This window comes from Pyxicephalus adspersus, chromosome 7 (genome assembly GCF_032062135.1).
Source record: "Pyxicephalus adspersus chromosome 7, UCB_Pads_2.0, whole genome shotgun sequence".
NCBI lineage: Eukaryota > Metazoa > Chordata > Amphibia > Anura > Pyxicephalidae > Pyxicephalus > Pyxicephalus adspersus.
The window spans coordinates 70,960,158-70,982,532 of record NC_092864.1 but is presented as its reverse complement, the minus strand read 5'-3'; the positions used below and the strand labels follow the sequence as shown (position 1 = coordinate 70,982,532).

At 38.3% G+C, this 22,375-nt stretch overlaps 1 protein-coding gene across 1 annotated transcript in view; it reads left to right on the top strand.

Moving 5' to 3' along the window:
- GRIN2A (glutamate ionotropic receptor NMDA type subunit 2A) overlaps window positions 1-22,375 on the top strand; it is a 374,628-nt gene that overhangs the window by 306,333 nt on the left and 45,920 nt on the right. The window contains exons 9-10 of the mRNA XM_072418914.1: window positions 222-347; window positions 7,731-7,960. Of these exons, the coding sequence (XP_072275015.1) occupies window positions 222-347; window positions 7,731-7,960 (356 nt within the window). The remainder of the gene's footprint in view (window positions 1-221; window positions 348-7,730; window positions 7,961-22,375) is intronic.

The following is a 22,375-nucleotide window of genomic DNA, read 5'->3' as shown; positions in this document are numbered from 1 at the left end:
ACATATAATACAGTGCTACTTTATTTAAAGTCAGTGTCTGTTATGTTTATTCACTTCAGATAATTCTGAAGCTGCTATTGTGTGGCATAAAGAAGGCATGCATGTCTTAGCTCTAGGTCTTCGCTGTATATCCTAGTAAAGAATAATTTCGATTAAATCTTTATTTTTTAGCTATCGCTTTAATACGTTGTTTATCTTCTCCGTTTCTATCTTTGCTGCAGAACCATTTAGTGCTTCAGTTTGGGTCATGATGTTTGTGATGCTTCTCATGGTGTCCGCGGTGGCTGTTTTTATATTTGAGTACTTTAGCCCAGTAGGATATAACAGAAACTTGGCACAGGGGAAAGGTAAGATGTCAACTGTCTCATATTAACTTGGTATTGAAATTGTTGTATTATACTCTTTAGCTGTTATTGAGTGGCAGATAGCTTGCAAATTAATTTTCTCAACAATCTGAAACGCTTGTGAACATCAGTTCAAAAAAAAAAAAAAAGATGTTGTCCACCACCTGACAGCCATGTAATATAGGCAAACAGTCGGATTTTTTAGGATACTATAAACAGACATATATATATATATGTATATATATATATATATATATATATATATATAGTCTGTGTCATCTAGGTTTCTCAGCTACATATGGAGAGGGGCTTCAGAATTTGTATCAGTTATAAAGAAAAGATAGCTTTTTGTGGATATGTGGGTCCTGGCTAGGGAAAGGCGAACCGATTTTGCGAAACCATCAGAAGAGGAAATTAAAACAGGAGGATTCCCAGAGCTGCATTCAGCCCTGGGAATCCTCCTGTTTGTGATCCCTGGGGCACAAGGGGTTAATTAACCTCTAGTGCCCCGGGGATCGCACACTCATCTCAATGAATGCAGCCACAGCTGCAATTATTGAGAACATGACCGGCAAAGGAGAACCTCCTGACATTGTAATATAAGTATCTATTACAGATGATATATTTGTTACAGATACAAATGTATCATTTGTAAGAGATACTTTTATTACAATGTCAGGAGGTTCTCCTGTGCTGGACATCTTCTCAATGATTGCAGCTGTGGCTGCATTCATTTAGGAAAGTGTGCGATCCCCGGGGAACTAGAGGTTAATTAATCTCTAGTGCCTGGGGATCACAGAGGATTTCCAGGGCTGCATGATGCAGCTCTGGAAATCCTCCTGTTCAGCGAGAGCTCTAACTCTCGGCAAATCAGAAGGCCGTTCTCGCTTACATTTTCGGTAAGCGAGAAATGCCCGATTTGCTGCGAGATCGAACTTAACATTCTCGCTCGCTCATCCTTAGACCTGGCGCCTGAAGATTCTGAAGAATTTCGGTAAGCGAGAAATGCCCGATTTGCTGCGAGATCGAACTTAACATTCTCGCTCGCTCATCCTTAGACCTGGCGCCTGAAGATTCTGAAGAACTTTTATGTTTAGGTCCACAATTGATCTGCTAGTGTGACCTCACACAATAGTTTGAGGAATAATTGTACCAACTAGGCAACCAGGTGCTTTAGAACAGGACATTACTGAAAGCCTGCTCCACTCAAATAAGTTTTGTAATGGAATTACTGTAGGGGTCTGGCTACCCTGTAACCCTATTCCCAGCTAACCAATAAAAAGAAGTAAGGGCTGAACCAAAACAATATCTTTTTCTCCGGTATGCAACAAAATTTTGTTTGCCTTACAGTAAAACCCTACTGGGCACAAGGCTCCTCCTCTAACATCCTATCTACCAAAACAGGGTCATGGGGGGGACTAACTCATCTAGTCCAATATCACCGAAGAGCTACTGTGGCAGAATGCCTGGAAAACCTAATGATGCTCATGAAAAAGGTCTCCATACACACAGTGCATCACTGCTTGCCGAATATGGTTGTATAGGAACAGACCAGTCTTTGTGCCCATGCTGACCCTCTTCACCATTGAAAATGTCTACTATGGGCACATAAGTATTAGAACTGCACCACAAAGTAATTGAAGCTGACCTGGTCAAATAAATCATATTTTGTTAAACACCTTGTAGGTGCCAAGGTGCATGTGCATTATTTACCTGGTAAAATAATGGCAATAGGATACACTTAGGGCCTATTTCAAACTTGAATTTGTCCAGTTAATTGTACCAAGGGCTTGGAAAATTACTTCTGTTCAACAAACTGGGATAGAGTGTGCAGCACTAGTCCAACCCGTGTTTTTCCCTAAACCTATCTATACACAATTTTAAAAACTGTCTGATATTCCTTTAAAACACTGAGCTATATACTCTTTTAGAGACCCAGAAATACCCAATATCCAGAAGTTCTGGGAGAGAATACAAAACATACTTCTAGTATCAGCCTTACCTGGTGACCATATGCATAGGGCAGGTATGTGCTTCTGCCAAGCTGAGAAGGTACATGCAGACCTTTTTGTCTTTCTTTTGTCCAGTAAACATGCAAAGTTTTGCTTTTTATTCTTTTATATTTTAAAGTGATGGTATGAGTGGCCACTGACAGTAGCATACTCATGGCTCCATATGGAAACTGTTAAATGCTCTGGTCTGGCAGGCCAGGAAGACAGATCCTTCTACATGCACTACTGTATCTCTCCTGGCCATGGTTACTTTGCGTTGACTCTCTGTCATACCCTGGCAGCAAAGTTGGCCATTATTAAAATGATCCTTCCACTTAGTTGCCTTTCCCTTGCCTGAACCTATATATCTTCAACTCTGACTGACCCGTGCCAACAAAAAAAACACACTTGAAAATGGCTGCATTGTCCATCATAGCACAGTGTTTGGTAATTGCTAAGGAATATGTTTAGTCCTGAATTTCTTTTGCCAACATCAATATTGTCATTCCTTTTTACTTCCTGGACCGAACTTTGCCTGATCTCTCAACCACAAACTGACTCTAATGCTCTTGTATTATCTGCATGGCTGGTTTACCTCCTGGGCATAACCTCTATCGTAATCTGTCCCAGCCATAATCTCTCACCCCCTTGGGATTATTAACTCACCTTTCCATGCATGACTCTTGTCCCATTACTCAAACCCATCATTTCAGAACCTTAGCATCATTTTATGTGAGCAATCAGGTGTAAAAGAAAAATTGGTGACAATGAAAACAGGGACAGCCACAGCAAATTACTGGTTGATTTATTTTTACCTGTCAAAGTGGGTATGTTATCATTTTGTCAAAAAACATGTGTTACTGCTTTTTTCTTAAACTGAAGTGAATCAGTCTGAGGCATTGCAGCTGTAAATCAAGCTAATTTTAAGAGAAAGTGTATATGCTCTGCTAGTGTTTGTTGTTACTGAGACAGTCTGGGATATCATACAGTCTTGTAAAAACACTTATAGCTTTTAGGTACAAGCATGTCTAAAGCACATTACAGGACAAACGCATATAATATAAAAAAAGGTAATGAATGGGAGCATATACAAGATAAGAAGGGGCCATGGTTACTTTGCGTTGACTCTCTGTCATACCCTGGCAGCAAAGTTGGCCACTATTAAAATGATCCTTCCACTTAGTTGCCTTTCCCTTGCCTGAACCTATAACTTCAGCTCTCTGACTGACCCGTGCCAACAAAAAAACCACACTTGAAAATGGCTGCATTGTCCATCATAGCACAGTGTTTGGTAATTGCTAAGGAATATGTTTAGTCCTGAATTTCTTTTGCCAACATCAATATTGTCATTCCTTTTTACTGCCTGGACCGAACTTTGCCTGATCTCTCAACCACAAACTGACTCTAATGCTCTTGTATTATCTGCATGGCTGGTTTACCTCCTGGGCATAACCTCTATCTTAATCTGCCCCAGCCATAATCTCTCGCCCCCTTGGGATTATTAACTCACCTTTCCATGCATGACTCTTGTCCCATTACTCAAACCCATCATTTCAGAACCTTAGCATCATTTTATGTGAGCAATCAGGTGTAAAAGAAAAATTGGTGACAATGAAAACAGGGACAGCCACAGCAAATTACTGGTTGATTTATTTTTACCTGTCAAAGTGGGTATGTTATCATTTTGTCAAAAAACATGTGTTACTGCTTTTTTCTTAAACTGAAGTGAATCAGTCTGAGGCATTGCAGCTGTAAATCAAGCTAATTTTAAGAGAAAGTGTATATGCTCTGCTAGTGTTTGTTGTTACTGAGACAGTCTGGGATATCATACAGTCTTGTAAAAACACTTATAGCTTTTAGGTACAAGCATGTCTAAAGCACATTACAGGACAAACGCATATAATATAAAAAAAGGTAATGAATGGGAGCATATACAAGATAAGAAGGGAAGGAGGGACTCCAGGAACAATATAAAGCACACAAATATACATAAGGTGTCAAATTGAAAGACTGTGAGGCATTTCATTTCACATGAAAATTAGTCTTGAACATACTTGAAAATACTTCCCATTAACATTTCCATTTCAGAGAGAACTTTGGCAAAGGGACTCAGGCAGATTACCAGTTTTGGGTTTATACCAGAGGCTGGACTAAGTTGTCACCCTACAAGTCCAAGTCGAGTCCCAACTCATTGACACCAAGTCCCAAGTCAAGTCTCAAGTCACCAAGAATTCTTCCAAGTCAAGTCACTTCATTTATCAAGTCGTTTCGTACTTAGTCCACGTTTTTCTCCTCTGAAAGCTGAAGGGGCAGGGAGGAAGGCGGTGTTAAAGAAGCCTCACTGCCTTTCTCCCCCTCCGCTTGACCTGTCAACAGAGTAAGCAAGTCACAAGTCTAATTGCTAGTCACTGGGCAAAACCCCTAAGTGGTGTTGCAAGTGGTTCATTAGGCGACCTAAGTCGAACTTGAGTCCAAGACTCGCGACTCGAGTTCCAACCTCTAGCTATTACCATTACACTATATAGGATAATTGGAGGACAACTTAATTTCCCCTAGAAAAGAGAATGCATTTTAGATCATAGTTAAAGATTTTTACAGCCAAACAAACTATCCAGAGAATTTATGAAAGAGTCCTAGAAAATAGAGCAGGTTAGGGAAAGAGGTAGTGGGACTAGTCAATATAAACAAAACATAATCTACAAAGATACTTTATTTTTATTCCAAGCCCTCCTCAAGATATCTTTGTATATTGACAAGTGGTGGTAAGATATTTCTATGACAACCTCAGATCGGAACTTGGTATTTCAGCAATTCAATTTGACTTATACATGTCAATGACAGATATATTGCAGCATAGTCAATTTAGCCACCATAGATTGACAGCTGTCATGGTCCATTGCCCAGATTGTCTGGGCCCTACTATACCTGTAGGGCAGTCAGATTGGCTGAGCAATAGTATCACACTATGTTCTTTTTGAAAAAAGCAATGATTTTATCTATTATTTCTCCACAGTTGGCAAAGCACCTTATTCGTTCAAGTATGCTTTGATGGGGGCCATAAATCAGACACTGAAATCCAATTGCAATTCAGCATTTCACTTTCCTTTCAGCTGCCATTTAATCATTGATTATTGTCATTTTTGAGTGACTTATGGCAGGCGCCAAACTGTCTGCTTCCTTGTTGACTATTTTTTCAGTTAAATATTAACTTCTCCAGTAAAGCCACCCTTCATGAATTTGGTTGCAACTTACTCAAATGCAATCAATGATCTGAGTTAATAATTCAATTTATCTCTAATCTGTTACGTTGGTAAAGCTCGATCACATACTTTGGTGTTGAATTACTGAAGGAGATTAAACTGCTCACCTGTTAAAATGAGTGATCACTTTTATCACTTCAAGGGTGGAACCTAATAAATGACTTGTAGCTTTGTTGACTCAATCCAATCATGTGAAAGTAAAAACATTTTTTTGTTGTGATTTTACTTTACCCTGCATGCAAAATATATTTTTAGCACATTCACAAACTAATTATAATAATATAGTTATATACTTTATTATTTCACTTTCCTAAGTAAAAAGCTTTTATACCTTTTGTCACACTTACCTCTAACTCGCTAAAGTGCAGGCACCTCTCTCCTGCGCATGTGGGCAGTACTGACTCTGGGCGCGCCTGCTCTTCCACGTTTTATCAGTTTTGCCCATCCCACCGGCCAATCAGGAAATAACCTCTTAATCATCCCTTGCTATTTAGCTAGCTCAGACACAGCACACACACGTGTCTCCACTAGTGCCGAGCCCCCTAGCTCTGCTGAGCAGTTCCTGTACACCTGTTGGTTAATTCAGTGTTTCCCCTCTTCAGCTCCTGTGTTAACCCCTTGTTGCCCAGTCTGATGTTTCCCAGCCTATTCCCTTGCGGTGTTCCATTGTTCCTCTCTGTCTGTGGTTATTCCTGTGTCACTTGTGCCTTCAGTTGCTTCCAGTGCCTCCTGTGTTCCCTGTGTCTGCAGTGACCCCTGTGTCACTGGTGTCTATTTCCTGGATCCCTAGTATTTGACCGCTGGCTTGTGACCTGATCTTTCTTGTTTGCTGTCTGCCTTGACCACAGCCTTACTTGACAATTCTTCGGATTATTGGTTTAGTACCCTGTATCACCCTGCCCACCCTGGTGTGCCCAAGAACCCCAACTTTGCAGTAACCAGCTTAACTGCTTAGACCTTCTCAGGGCTCACACCATTTCTGTGCAAGCTGTAGCACCCCCTAGTGGCCCTGTCTCTCCAAGCGTGACACATTTAGTAAATCTTATATAGGTAGCTGTAAATATCCTCACTGTAAAGCAGGCACGTAATATGATTTACTGTTTCTGACCCTGCAAGTGTATGCTACCTGGGCTGTCCTTTTGCCTCTGCTTTTGTTTTGCTTGCATACCTTATCTGGTGGACTAATTACAGCTAAATGACCTGGCTCTGTGTTCTGGACTTTGCTGGAATCTTGGTACTTCATTATCAATGGACTCCTGGTTCTCTGCCAGCCTTTCCCCAGACACCATCCCATGTCCTGGGGGCAACCATGTGCTTCCAAAGGCAACCAGTCTCTCGAGTCGGGAGCTTGCAGCTAATGGTGAAGAGTGCAGGGTTAGATTGGGGACTGGTGTCTGGCATATACTGTTGCAGGGCCAAGGCCTTTCAATTTCATTATTGCAATTTAGATGTACCATTATTACAATTTTAATCTTTAAATTTAAACGTTAAATCTTCAATTTGTTGCATAGGTTTGCTTTCAATGCTGTATTTTGCTACTCCAACCTCATTTTTACCCTTCTCGAGTTCCAAGGCATTTAATTATTCTTTGTTTCAGGTGGCTTGGAATGTTTCACAGCAAAGCAATATGGGAAGGTTTTGTTAAAGATAGACTTCTTTTTATCTAGACAGCCAAACTTTTACAAATTAGCGGCAAAGATGAAAAAGTAATTTCATGACCATAAGATATTGTCAAAATCAATTTAACCAAAATTGCTATTCTTATTTCTAGCAGAGAACTTAGGCAAGCAACATCTAGTAGACTCATTGGACCTGATTAAATAAAGCTCTCCAAGGCTGGAGAGAATACACTTTCATCAGTGAAGTTGGGTGATCCAGCAAACCTGGAATGGATCTGGTCCAGGATTCAAAACATTTGCTAGCAAATAGCAAATGATTTAGAAGAAATCCATTGCTTTAGTAAATCAGGCCCAACATGTAAAGTGGAGGTGAGGTGGCAAAGAGATTGTGCTTTAGGAGTTTTAAAATATTTAATGTGTCTAGTTGTATTTACTAAATAAAACTGACCTATAGCTCAAAGAAGAGACCATTGTATATAATTTTGCAATGCTGATATTACATTTGTTTTTTTTCAGCACCACATGGACCTTCATTTACTATTGGAAAAGCTGTCTGGTTACTTTGGGGTTTGGTCTTCAATAATTCTGTACCTGTACAAAATCCAAAAGGCACAACTAGTAAAATCATTGTATCAATTTGGGCTTTTTTTGCTGTGATATTTTTGGCAAGTTACACTGCCAATTTAGCTGCATTTATGATCCAAGAAGAATTAGTAGATCAGGTGACTGGACTTAGTGATAAAAAGGTATGTTTTTTGTTTTAAATATTGTTTTGATTAAGCATCTGTGAAATTATTGATTATTCACTAAAAAGCAAATTTTAATGATTTGATCTATTCAATTATGTAACACTAAATTTAAAGTACTTTATTTATTTTAAAGTTTAATATTCATTCATTTTATACCTTTTTTAGTACCTTTATACACAAACTCACACAAAGTATGAAGCATAAGTTGATTCACACACTTTTTTATATAATTCTGTGGGCAAAATGTTTGGGTAAAAGTTGAAAACCTATATAAACAGACCGCAGACCTCATTTTTATAGAATTCCACATATTAGATGTCAATGTTTAAAAAATATTTTTGATATATATAAATGTGTAACATGCTTGTACATATTTTTGTTTATAATACCATTTTTGCCTGTAATGCTACCATTTGTTACCTACTCACTCTGTATTTATCAATAAACCAGACATACTTGAAATGCTAAAAATGTGTGAAACACCAAGTTCAGTAATGTTTATGCAACTATAAGGCCTCTTTACCCTTAAAAATGCAATGTTTCATCCATGTTTGAACCACTTAGTAAAGTGAGTACAACTGAAATTAAATGATTAAAGATTTAAATGCAGCTTTAAAAAAAAAAAACTATTGCAGCACTATTTTGCACTATTTTGCACTATTTTTTTTACCATAAATGAAGGGGGATGGGCTACACATTGTTGCCACTTCTTTCTTTGGCAAGGCAGAATTTAGCAAACATTTTAAGGTTCCAAACCCATAAAAGGGTCTGGTTCTAATGTGGGCTGGGACCCCACCTAAAATGCCGGCACAGGAGTTTGCAAATATCTGTGCAAGCATTTGCAAACACCTGCAAAAACTTGTTTTCATCTGGAACTGCTCTTGGACACCTAGCCGAGACAGTAGGCAAACAGGAATGGTAAACACAGACATTTTTAGCTGAAGTATGAATAAAGTTGAAGTGTTTATTTTTGCTCACTTTTCTAATTTTTCTCAGTAGACACCTAAGTATTTTATAGTATAAATTGCCCACTTGAAAGTATTAGAAGTGATAAACCCTATTACAATCTTAGAAAATTGAATTACAGTAAAAAAGAAAATGGAAATGTGTTTAAAACAATCTACATAATAATGTCAGATAAAGTTTTGTTGTACAGCTTACTGTCAATATTGGAAGTTTATTAGGTAACATCAAACTAGAATATTGAGAGACTGGAATGAAAATAAGAAACATCCTTATAGGAGGAAACAAGAGTTTTGTTCCCTTTTTCTGACTTGAGATATTGAAGTTTATATGACCTTATAAACTTCTAATTTGACATTTTATCTTCCTATATCTCTATAAATGTATATCTGTATATACCCCCGGGGAAAATGTACGAGACGTACGGGTACAAGACGTTATACATCTATAACCTTTTTCATCTTTTAATAGTGGCACTCTGTCTAGACCATGATTCCGGTCCCATGATCTTCGTAATGGGCATGGGCAGCATATTGCTTTGATTCTAATCTGTATTATTGATTTTGAATATGGATGATCTGTAAAAACACTCTTTGAGATTTAGCCAAAACTTTTTTTCTCCATGCATTCTTTTCATATATTACTTGCATACACTTAAGGGGTGGCAAAAAAATCTAAATTATCTAGAAGGGCAAAGTTTGTGTTTTGCTGTTTTAACCCCCCTAGCGGTAATCCCGAGTGTGACTCGGGGTGGATTTTCCATGCAAAAAGCGGTAATCCCGACTTACACTCGGAGTCACTTAAAACATAAAAAAACCCCACTTACCTTGTTCCATTGTCGTCTCCCATCGTCCTGCTGCTCCCTGCAGGTCCTCGGGACACCTTTTCTTTCTTCAATCTTCTCCCGGCATGTGCAGAGACGATCTCCAGGGTTTCCTTGAGACGTCGGTGCGGGCTGGAGGAGCAGCGGAAAATTCAAATAATTTTGTATTAGATTCAATACAAAATAGCTGTATTGAGTCCATTACAAAGAAATCTTAATGTTTAAATAATATATATATATATATAAATATATAATATATTATATATATATATAATATACATGCTACTGTACAGTTATATTACATGTTTAACTATTTTTTTAACAGATTTTTGTGTTTTTCATTTAAACTATATTATTAAATGTATTAAATGTATTAAATATTGGACATATTTCGGTGAGTTATGCATTGTAGGCCTACAATGTAAAATTAATTTCCATGCAAAGGTCAAGTTCTCTTGTAACTTCCACTGGTGGTAGCAAGCTGTACAAACCTTGCTAAACATTAAAACCGGCAGTAATAATAACGGTCTTTTCATCATACATCATGGATAACATTGAGCATTTTTGTTGGTGGAAAGTGTTTTTTTCCCTTCAAAACATAGAATTTATGAGTTGAACCTTTCAACAATCTACCTTTTGCCTAATCCAGTTGCAGAGCATTTTCACAGTAGAACATTTTTTTTTCATTTTACAGTGCGCTGGAATCTCTAAAGCAATAAACAACAATCTTGTTTGGTATTTCCTGCCCCTGGCAACCTGGCTGTTATAGCATCTCTAGGTGCCTCATTTAACATTTAAATACACAATCCAATCTAATTTTTCAGGAAAAACATCTTTGCTCTCAGCTTCTTCAGATTCCTATGGAAGCATAGCAGTAACTCCCAATGGAACAAGTACACTCCCTTAAAATAACTCCAAACAATTAACCATCTGATTGCTTAATATAGCTGTTAAATTATTTACTGTGAGACTAAACAACCACCTAAACAAATTTTGTCATACTTTGGTCCACAAAGACCATGTGGGATTTATTTCTCATCACGTATGTAAGAAATATCATTAGGTAAGATAACTTTCCTGCTGTGGATATTGTTAGAGGTAATTTTATCCAAATCAATATTAGTAAAGCACCTGGTCCTGATAGCGTTTCAGATCCTTTTTTGGCACTTTCTTCTTTTATTACTAATTAAGCAGAACTAAAATGGTATTTTAAAAATGCAATGAAACAACCCTACATTTCTGATCACAATTTTTTAAAATACACTCACCTGTTCTCATTCCATCACTGGCACTTTCATCTTCTTCTGGGTCTGGATCTTGATCAGAGCCCCACCCCCCAATAAATCCCACCAGACATATCCCAGTATCATACATTGGGCTGAGAGAGAGAGAGAGAGAGAGAGAGATTTTTATTGCAGGAGGGACATCACCTGTCCATTTTATAGTTTTATAGTTTGTATTCTTCTTCTTCTTCTACTACCATTGTGTAAAGTACAGCCAAAATTACATAATATAATTTGCCTAATATACTACTTTTATTGGCCTAATTTATATTCATAAAGAATTGACCTAAAGAGAATAGGTTAAAGCTAACTAAGTGTAACAAATAAAAAAAATATCAATCAGGTTCTTTATTGCAAAATATAGAGATGATATATGCTGCAAAAAAATACATTCACCTGCTTGTTTGCAGTCTTTTCTTTACCCAGTCTGGAAGATGAAGATGTCTGCATATGGGACGAGCAAGTAGAGGTGAAAAAAAATAAAAAAACTGCAAACAGACAGGCATCACCTTTCCGTTCTTCAATAAACAACCTGCCTGCTCACAATTATTTTTTACTAATCACTTTATGTTTAATTCCCCTTTATGTACCTAGTAGAATATATTAAAGAAAATAGCCTCACTCACTTAATGTCAGTAATTCTAAGGAGTTAATTTATTTTTAAATTATTTTTTAGTTTATTAATTTATAACTTTTTTAGGGGTCACCCCATGTATAGGCTGCTAAGAAAAAGGCCTAATAATTCACTACTTTCCTCGTGAAATTAGGGAAGTATGGGATGTCACATATAGCTATGATCTGTTTCTAGATTTGTCGTATAGAGTCAATCCTTATCACACTGCATTATATCCAGTATTAACTCAGTATCTGATCATAGAGCATTGCAGCAAGAATATATTTATTGTTTAGGTAAGAAGGCCATATTTTATATTGTTTTTCTTAACCTTTACAACCACAATTTGGGTTTAAGAATAATTTTTATCCTATAGATATGAGACTTTTTAATGGGCAGCAATTTTGTTACCACAGCATTGGTCAACTTCTATTCACGTTCTTTCTTTTAAACTCTAATGATCTCCTTTACGCTAATAAACCAGTAAGTGCTCAGCTCGTGCACTTCTAGTTCACCCAATCACAGCCATCCAATCACAGGAAAGAAGCAGGTTGTGCAAAGTTTTTTTTTTTCTTAAGTGCTGGAGTACAGGACAGGAAAAACAGGGATTCCAAAGACCTAAAAATGTCTTAATAACAAAAACCTGAAACCCCCGCCAATTATATTACATAAGGTGTAATATCTATAAATAAAATAGGAAAATAGTTAAAATTAAGAATTTTTTTTTAAAAAAGCACCCCCCCCCCAATGCTCACATGCACATAGGGTCCTGCACATATATGAAAACAACTAACATGCAATACACAATGGATAAAATATTTCTAGGGCAGGTATTTAGAGTTAAAGCTAAACTGATAAATTATCAGAGTTTTTTTTAAAGTGTAACCTATAGATAATTTTGAGCCTTAACCTTTACAACCACAATTCAGGTTTAGGAATCATTTTTTACCTATAGATACAAGACTTTCTAATGGGCAGCAATTGTGTTACTGTAGCATTGGTCAACTTCTTTTCACATTCTTTCTTTTTATCTTTAATAAACTACCCTACTCTAGTAAACGTAGGTGGGTATAGGGTAATAGTTGGGTCTGGAGCACCTGCTAACACACTAAGGAACCTAAGTGGAAATAGCACTTACTTCAGTCCCACCTGTGGCAATTCATAGAGTATTAGTGAGTATTTCAAGTCATGTTGAAAGATACCATTTGTAACACTTTACTCATATTTAGTAGATTTACTTTGTGAAATTGTAACTTTTTCTTTCTGAAATTGTAACTACTAAGAATTTTTGGTGGCCAAGTTTGTAATTTGCATACCCCCCAATAGAGGAGGCACCTGGTCAATCACTAATAATTTGAGACTTAAGCTGCGTACACACGGCAAATTTTTCTCGCCCGATAATCGGTAACGGCCAATTATCGGGCGAAAATCTGCCGTGTGTACAGTCGGTCGTCGTCCATCGTCCGATGACCGTCCTGGCGGATCCATGGACGATGGACGACGACCGATCCTAATGAAAGGGAAGGGGAGAGCGCGCAGCAGGGTGCCGCTCCGTCGCTCTCCCCCTCCCCTCTCCATAGAGCATGAACGGTGCTGTATGTACAGCATCGTTCATGCATCGTGCAGTCTTTTCTCGTTGGAAAGGATCGTGAAAGATCCTTTCCAACGAGAAAAATTGCAGGTGTGTACGCAGCTTTAGCAGAGGATGTCATGTTTGTATTAGGTGACATTCTACTGGCTGGTTTGAAGTACCCTTGAAGTGCTTTGCATATGATGGTCTTATGGTTGCCAAATCTTTTCTCAAGAATGAAGCACATAAATGACAAAATCAGAATTACACAAATGCAGTTCATGATCTGGATGACAGCAGAATGCACTAGTCAGCACAGTTACATTACATTATCGTTACATAGTGCACAGTTAGGACAGCAGTAGCACCTTGTCTTAGGTTAAGGAAGCCATGGGAATGTAGTAGAAATAGTATTTCTTTCACGTTAATTCAGTAGGCTCCGGCATCTAAGTTATCTGATAATAGACAGAGGTATACTACATTGTGATGGCTTACATTGTTAGACAATTCTAATGTACTGTATTTAATTCTAACTACAGATTTTTTCACACTCCATCACAAACTGTTATGAGTATAGAAAAACTTCCCCAATTCTATTTAAGCTGGGTAATACGTATAGTGTGTTAGGGAGTTTTAGCTACACACTGGAGTTTTCTGTATTATTTTTGAGGAGTAACCCCTTATTATTTGATTAGAATACTGATTCACATGCAGTTTTGTTTTATTTCATAAGAAATGCGTCGTTGATGAGCCATCTTTGACTGTTAAGTGTAATGGTTTGTTGGTTTAAGTCTTATACCCAACCCATCAGTGCATAAGCCATCAGTAGTATTACATTTGTATAAAGTCCAATCTAGAAATTTGATGCTAATTTATAAAACTGTCAAGGTCAGTTTTATAGAAGTAGGCAGCTAGTTAGGGTTCATCATCCCTTGCTAATAATTCAAATTTGAGTAATTTCAAAATATTGAGAACTGGTAGTTTAATGTGTCCCGTGAGCATTGGGTCATCAAATAAATGCATGAGTGAAACAAACATGGCTGCTGGAAATTTCTTTACAGCTGGTTTTATTGGTTGCCTACAGTTGGAGTAGGGAGCCTCACCGAGGACTGATTGACATTCTTACGCATTTTAGGTTGGGTGTACACAATTTGGTTGTAAGGAAACTAAACTCATAATTAGGGAGGAGCGAGTGAAATTTTTAATTTCGATCTCGCTGCGAATCTGGCCTTTCTCGCTTACAGAACATGTAAATGAGAACGGCCTTGTGATTCACCACAAGGTTGTTTTCTTGCTGAACTCAGATGGTCTCTCAATGGAGAATCTACATTGAGAGTTCATCTGGAGTTCGCCTGCAGTCACAGCTGATTTAAAGCACCTGGGAGAAACTCCATTGAGAGTTCATCTTGAGTTCGCCTGCAGTCACAGCTGATTGGAGGCACTCGCGTGCTTCCAATCAGCTGTGACTGCAGGTTTCCACGCTTCCAGGGAGTGTGGGAACCTGCACTTCAATGGAATTCGCAAAATTGGTTCGCCGAAATTTCGCGGACCCATCGGACGTTCAGGTAAATTTTCGCGAGAATGTCAAAGGCATTCTAGCTCATCCCTACTCATAATCTAATCCTGTGTGTGCCCATTTTAAGCAAAGCTTTGACAGATTTTTTGTATTGCTATGTAGGATTATATATATTAAGGAGGAGATGTGTTATTGCCTTTAAATTTTGACAATAATACTCAGCAATAGAAAGTACCACAACTTTGTCAGTAGGGAAAATAAATTTTGATTCATTTTTAGCTAAGAATTTAATAGTTTTAACACTTCTAAAAAGTCCTAAAAAGTTATGACTGGTCACATGAATTTTTTGTGTAAAGTTGACATTGTGTGTGCTTTTCACTAAAAACATATGGCTGCCCTGTTGTTCCTGAAATATATATTTTCCTAAAATACGTTTCCTTTGGAATATGTATGGATCCACTGAGAATTCACATTTTATAAACAAGATAGTTGGCACATAAGAAAGCTTTTATTAGGTCCTTAGTTTTCTTCTCCCTGCCTTGTGGAGCTTCCTTCAGGACTCCAAGTTGCCCAGTAAATCATGATAAAGAGGTAGATGCTCTGAACGTGTGGCCCTTCCCACAAAAAGATGTGGTGGAATCACTGTTAGAGGATGCTGTTCAAAATTGTTCAGAACTGAAATGTTCAAACTCTAAAACTGGCATTAATAGTTAACACCTCTAATCTTTAAATTCCCATTTATCCTAGGGAGTAGATTATCATACACAAGTCCACTTGCCACAGGTCCACCCATAAATAAAATCTTCTATTCTCCTCAAAAGCAACAACATTTGATAATTGATAATAAATAATATTTACTCTAGTCGGTTTTTGTTGGAGCAGAAAATACAGGCAAATCAATAAATTCTTTCTCCATGTACATTAGAACATTGTTTGCAAATATAGCCAATGCTAAGCATTCCAATCTAAGCAATCAAAGCTGGATTTATTGAAACAGCACACTACTGAAAAAAATTCAACAACAGTCTTACCAATTGTGGGGATGCTGTGTGTTAAGAAACCTCTGGGAATTTGATATTGTCTGTGATAGTCACTAAGCCATTGCCAGTGATTTAAACATCCATCTCACTTTTATTTAATTGAGACAAAGTGCTACATGATTCCTCAGCTTTACAAATGCAAGATGCTTGTGTTCAACCAGAAGCAAAATAAATCAGAGTTGTAACTGTGCCAGAAAATAAAAATGATTGCAATAACATCATAGATAAGCTAGTTATCAAGCTCATATTGTGAGGGGTTACCATTAAACACACTGGTTGCATAAAGGTATTCCAGACTCCTGTTTTTAGTGCGCTATTACTCTGCCCCCACGCAGGAAAACAAAGTAAACGTCCATGATTTTATATCAGTGCCATCACAGTGCAGAAATATAACATAAATGTTGCCTCTTGGCTAGGTTTGAGGCAAAAAAAGATAATCTAATATGTGAGAACCTGGTTGATCCAGTAAACCTTGAACGGCTTGAACAGTTGCTATAAGTTTAAAAATGTTTTTCAGTCCTGGCCTACATCCATTCTAGGATTGTTGGATCACCCAGGTTAATTCATGATAGCCTTTTAACATACAAGCTTTAAATGCCAATCCCCTTTTATTATGACTAGGCTGGTTCTGCAGAGCAACTTTTCATTTTGACTGAAGAGATGGTAGGCTTGTATGTAGTACAGCAATTGATTGCAGTCTTACCCAGGTCCTTGATCCATTTTCCAGTTGAAATTGTGGAAAATATTGTCAACCATCTTCTAAACTAGTGGTCGCCAACCGGTAGTGGTCCATGAGAAAATTTTGGTGGTCCGTGGCTCTGGCCAATGCACCCCCGAGTGAGGTCAGGAAAAGAACCCTACTGGGGGGACGCATCGGCCAGAGCCGCGGACCACATCCCCCATACGTATTTCAGGCTCAGGGAAGGGGGCGAGTTGTGTCTCTGGACACAACCTGCCCATTCTCCCATCGCAGGCTCAGATCTGCGATGGGAGAGTGGGCGGGTTCTGTCATCATGACGTCACTAAAGAGGAAGCCGGGTGTCCCCTTTGAGTGACACCCGGCTTGCCGCGCATGTGCAGTCTGGAGTCGGTAAATTTAGTGGTCCACCCACCTGAAAAGGTTGGCAACCACTGCTCTAAACCTGGCTTCACACTTCCTTTTACACTACAACAGGTTCAGCTTTATGAAGAGTCGTATTACAGAGAGGGATATATTCTAAAATAAGTATACAAATTTTCTAAAAAAAGAATAAACTATTGGACTATAATCAATGTCCTATTCTATTAGTATAGAACCAGGTCTGACAAAAGTAAACGGTTCAAAGATTCTGATTCATATGATGTAATTTACTTTCTGAAAAAATAGCCTAATGGGATGGGGATGGGATTTCCAAAATAAGGAAATGCCCGCCCTTGTGGGGATAATCAAATGGATCAGCAATTGTCACTTGTGACATTTTAGAGGTATGGTGTTAATATGCAATAGGAAAAAATGGTAATCTGGTAGGGTAGCTTTGTAAATTTCTGTGAGATGGAATGCACTTGATCCCAGAAACTACTTCTGTTAGGGCAGTACCAATATTATGCTGGAAGGAACCCCTCCCCACAATTCCAGCACATGGTATAAATTGGCAAGAAAACTGGAAACTGGAAATTGATTGTTGATAAGGATTGTTAAAAACTGTGGACAGCAGCTAAGAACTAGGGATGTGGTAAGAGAAATCTTGAAGGCTTTGTTTGGAATTGGATCAATCATATATCTTTGGCAGGAAAGATTAAGCAAATTAAACAGGAATGCCCATATGAGTTGTCAGATAGAATAGCCACTGTAAGGGAGCTGTCAAGGTGCCACAGTGCAGGATGGTGTACCCTTCGTGTCACCAGCCTAGTTGGCATAGATGTGCATGGGGTGCAAAATCTAGGCAAACGCCCGGTCTTCTCCAGAGCCTCAAGAGGGCAGTTGGTAGGTTGATCAGGGCAGGTGGCAATCAAGAATAGTCAAGAGTCAGGTTGGGGTTGGTACACAAGGGAATCAGAAACAGGTGACAAAGACAGGAGCAACAGGAACCTGGGAACAGAGCAAAATAGAACTCTTTGTTCAAGCAACTTCCTGTTGCCAGTCACTTCCCTAAAAAGAAAAGGTCATATGATCGATAGGAGACATGTAATACGCAGACTCCTAACCCACCACCAGAGGGAGTGCCATTCTCAGGTGGTGTTCACATGCCTGCCAGCAGGTGGAATGCGTCTGCGGAACACTCTCGTCCTCTGAGATAAAGGAACAGCTGACAGAGAGTCATATGACGTGGACCACGAAGTGAGCAGGGACTGGAATCCCAAAGCAGAGTTGGTGCTGGCAGCAGGGGAGTGCAAGGCGGATGAATTTAAAGTTGGGACAGATACCTTGGACCTGTGGGGATCTGTGACAGGAGCAGATAGTATCTTGCAATCCTGGTTTTGAACATGGTGGTGGACTTCATAGAGTTCTGTTAAAGGCTTTAGATGGTGATTTCAAAGATAGAATATAGGTGGAGGAGAAGGAAAAAAAAAGTTATCTTTGCGGTAGATGCAGCTAAAGTTTTTGAAGTCCGAAGAGAAGGGGAAGATATGAACAGAATAGGAAGGAAAAGCCTGACTTTAGGTGTCATTTCATGAGATAAAGAATGAGAGAGATGTGTTGAAAGGTGAACTTGCTAAAGTGACAGAGGAACTTAACAAACTTCAAGATGGAGGTGAAAAAGTTGTTTCTGTGGTTGAAAGGAATGATTGTTCGATGTCTTGAGCCCCTCAAGCCCCATTTTGTCATTATTTAAATAATTTGATTTAAGACCTGCTGTTAATATAATTTAAGGGGGTACTCGTGCACAAGTGCTGTTAGACAGTGGGGCAGCAGTTAGTTGCAGCATGCATGTCATTTTTGGTAATTAAATTATCAGAATTACAGATGTTACTGGACATTCCATTGAGATTTCAAGTGTACATGATGTGGGAATGCAATATGGTGGAGAGAAATGGAAGTGTAACGTTGTATGTCAGGATCAGGACATTATAGGTGCTGATGTTTATGTGGAAGAAAGGTTTACTGTTGACCTTGCATGAAATTGTGGAAGATATAAGGAGATGACAGACTGGGTCATGTATTGCATCCTCCAATGAAATTGGTAAATGCAGCTGTCAAATCATTGGTGCAATTTATTTAAATGGTATTCGGGATCCCTTTTGGAATAGTCTTATGCATGAATACTTGGACATATTGGCAAAACATAAACTGGATTGTGGTAGGATGATTGTGGTTTTGCTAGAAGGGGGCGACCCTCCACCTCAGAAGCAGTACCCTGTGCCAATTTTGTAAAAAGTTTTTCCCCCATTATGCATCAATATCTAAATGCCCATACAATCTACTGAAATGAGACAATTGGGATTGGAAACCAGAACATTAGCGTCAAATACAGGGTAAACGTTGGCAGCACAACATTTTTACCCCAAGCAGAAATGTTTTCCGATTATGTATTTTAGACTTACCGAGGAGGAAGTGATCTTCATAAGAGTACAGATTATATTGGTCAACATTATTGGTACTAGAAAGGAATTTTACTATTTCCAGAGAAGGCGTATTATCCTGTGACCCACTTCATGCTCCTGAAGTAAAATATGGGGATTTTATCAAAATTTCATTTGCTAATTCAAAGGGCTGTCCCAAGACCTACCAATGGCCAGAAAATGGAGTGTTCAAAAAAAAAAAAACTGAAAGCATATTTTGATGTTTCTTATGTTTCTTTACCTGATTTATTTTTCATCTTATGATCTTCCATAAAATTGCCCATTGACAATGAGAAAATTGTTTAAAACTCAATAACATAAATAAATAAATTTATTTTGGGATGCAACGCAAGGGCTGAATTTTAGAAAGATGTCAAAAAGTGATCTGGGTAATGACATTATTTTAGGACCCAGTTTGGGTACTTAAATTTGGAATAGAGCAGATTTAGAAGATATAAATTGTAGAGAACAAGGTTTTGTGGGTGGATTGAAGCGAATATTGTGGCGAAGTGTGGACAGGTGGATATTTCCACTCTAGATGAAACAAAACTATTTTATTCAGGACATTCACACTATTGCTGCTGATTTGCAGAAAAAAGCATCGGCTTGTGGTGTCATAGGGAACCTGTTGAGAGATCACAAAAGTCTTGGACTGCAAGAAATTAAAAGAGAAGAGTGGCCAAGAATCATGAATTCAAGCCTGATATTTGGTCTGGTGAAGTCCCATGGAACTGACAGCAAGATTATGGAGCTTGCTAATATCATAAAACTTGAGACCCTATGCCATAAAGAATAAGGGTCTGATTTATTAAAGCTTTCTAAGGCTGGAAAGGATACACTTTCAGTGGTGAAGCTGGGTGATCCAGTGAACCTGGAATGGATCTGGTCCAGGATTGAAATCATTTGCTAACAAATATCAAATTACTTTGAAGAATTTGATTCCAGGTTTGCTGGATCACCCTGCTTCACGGAAGTAAGTGTATTCTCTCCAGCCTTGGAGAACTTTAATAAATCATCCAAGGATTTATGTGTTGTATTGTTTTACACATTGATTTACTTCCTGAATGCTCCAGTAACAAAATAGACTTGTTGAAACACCTTTGATTACATTTTACAAGGATGAGATAAGTCCTTGAAGTAATAAAGTAACAAGTCCGGGCCCTGTAGGAAAGCTAACTAAAGAGCAACCAAGAGGTCACCAAACAAAACTCCCTGAACTCTTTCCACAGTAAGTAACCTGTTTCTTTAGAGGGACTATTACCTGTAGTGGGAGGGGAAAATGTCTGCCATTTAGGACCCACCCCTGTAGTTCTGTACAAAGTATAAACATAAAATGTATAAACGAGTGGCTAAAAAATAATTTTTGTAGGTTCAGAAAGGGACAGGCAGGACACAAATCCAGATTTCAAAGCTTAAGTTAAAATCTTACCCTCAGAATTACTATATCTTCACTAAAGTGTGCAAGACTGTCCAGGATATGTTACAAGAAGGGAACCTAGCATATATTAGGAAGGTACACTGTGGCTAAAGTAACCAGTTGATTATAAAAGAGCCCCTTAACATCTATAATCTTCCTTAAAGAAAAATGTTGGTAAGCATTACATATATGTATATATATGTTTATGTAATACTTTGTCAGGTTTTTACACCTAAGCTAACTAACGCAGAGCCAACTCCAACCAACCTAATTCCAAATTTTCTAAAAACATAAAATGCTTACATTTCTGTGTTGCATAAATCTGATAAAGACCCCAATTCTTGCTCTAGCTACAGGCCCATATGACTCTGACTCTGCCCATATGACTTGAACTGTGATCTCAAATTATTCGGTAGTATCCTAGCCCATCGTTGATCTCCAGTACAACAAAATATTATTCACCCTGATCAGAGCAGTTTCCCACCTCTAAGTGAGACCCGTGATAATACAACAAGAACACTAAACCAAATCAGTTATGCCAAAATTCACAATATACCAGCAATGCTTCTAGCGGCATACACAGAAAAAGCTTTCGATAGGGTGGATTGGGATTTCTAAGACTAATTTTGTTACACATAGGGCTACCTTCTACAGCAATGCTTCTAGCGGCATACACAGAAAAAGCTTTCGATAGGGTGGATTGGGATTTCTAAGACTAATTTTGTTACACATAGGGCTACCTTCTACCCTGATAACCTGGATACAAGCATTTGACAGAATGGAATCTTCTCCCGTCTGTTTATGATAGCAAATGGTACAAGACAGGGCTGTCTACTGTCTCTATTACTTTTCATACTCATTCTAGAACAGTTCATTCAACATGTCTGGGCCAACCCAGGCATACAAGATCTAATAGTAGGGAAAAAGAAGCATACTCCGATGACCTACTTTTTTATCCACAGTGGAGACACTCTGTTTGGACCTTGAACCCATATGAGTCTCCAAGGGGCTCACCGTATATTGCTCAAAAGCTACCCTAAGACATCTCTCTGTTATAGTTCAGTTGGAACATGACCTTCTCTGCTAAACATTTGGAACAACTCCTTTATTTTGGTCACAAGGCCTCCATTAGCATTGCTTATCAAGAGGTAAATTACAAACTTTTTACTAGGTGGTTTAGGGTTCTGACATTGCTGGCAAAAATGTATGTACATGTTGATGCTACCTGCTGGTGATGCAGAATTAATCCTGTTAGCTTATTCCTTATTCTCCTCTTTTTGGTCGCAAGTAAATGACATTACATATTAACTAACAGACATATATATCCAAAATAAACCTTAATTGACCTTGCTGCACATTTCTACCTTATTTAAGAAAAGGTACTGTAACTCGTTAATCCGTCACCTGCTTAGTGCAGCCAAAGCATTTATTCCAGTTCTCTGGGAAAATACTTCCCCTCTGACGATAAAGCAATGGTTTGATGGAATAGATGACATAATGGCCATGGAGGATCTGATCCACACGAGATGGGAGAACAGAAAAGTTTAGAAAGACAGGTACTATTGGATCCAATATACCACGTCTACGGAATAGCTATCTGTAATGCAAGTGGACCAGGACATAAACTTATGAGTAGTGTTGATGTTC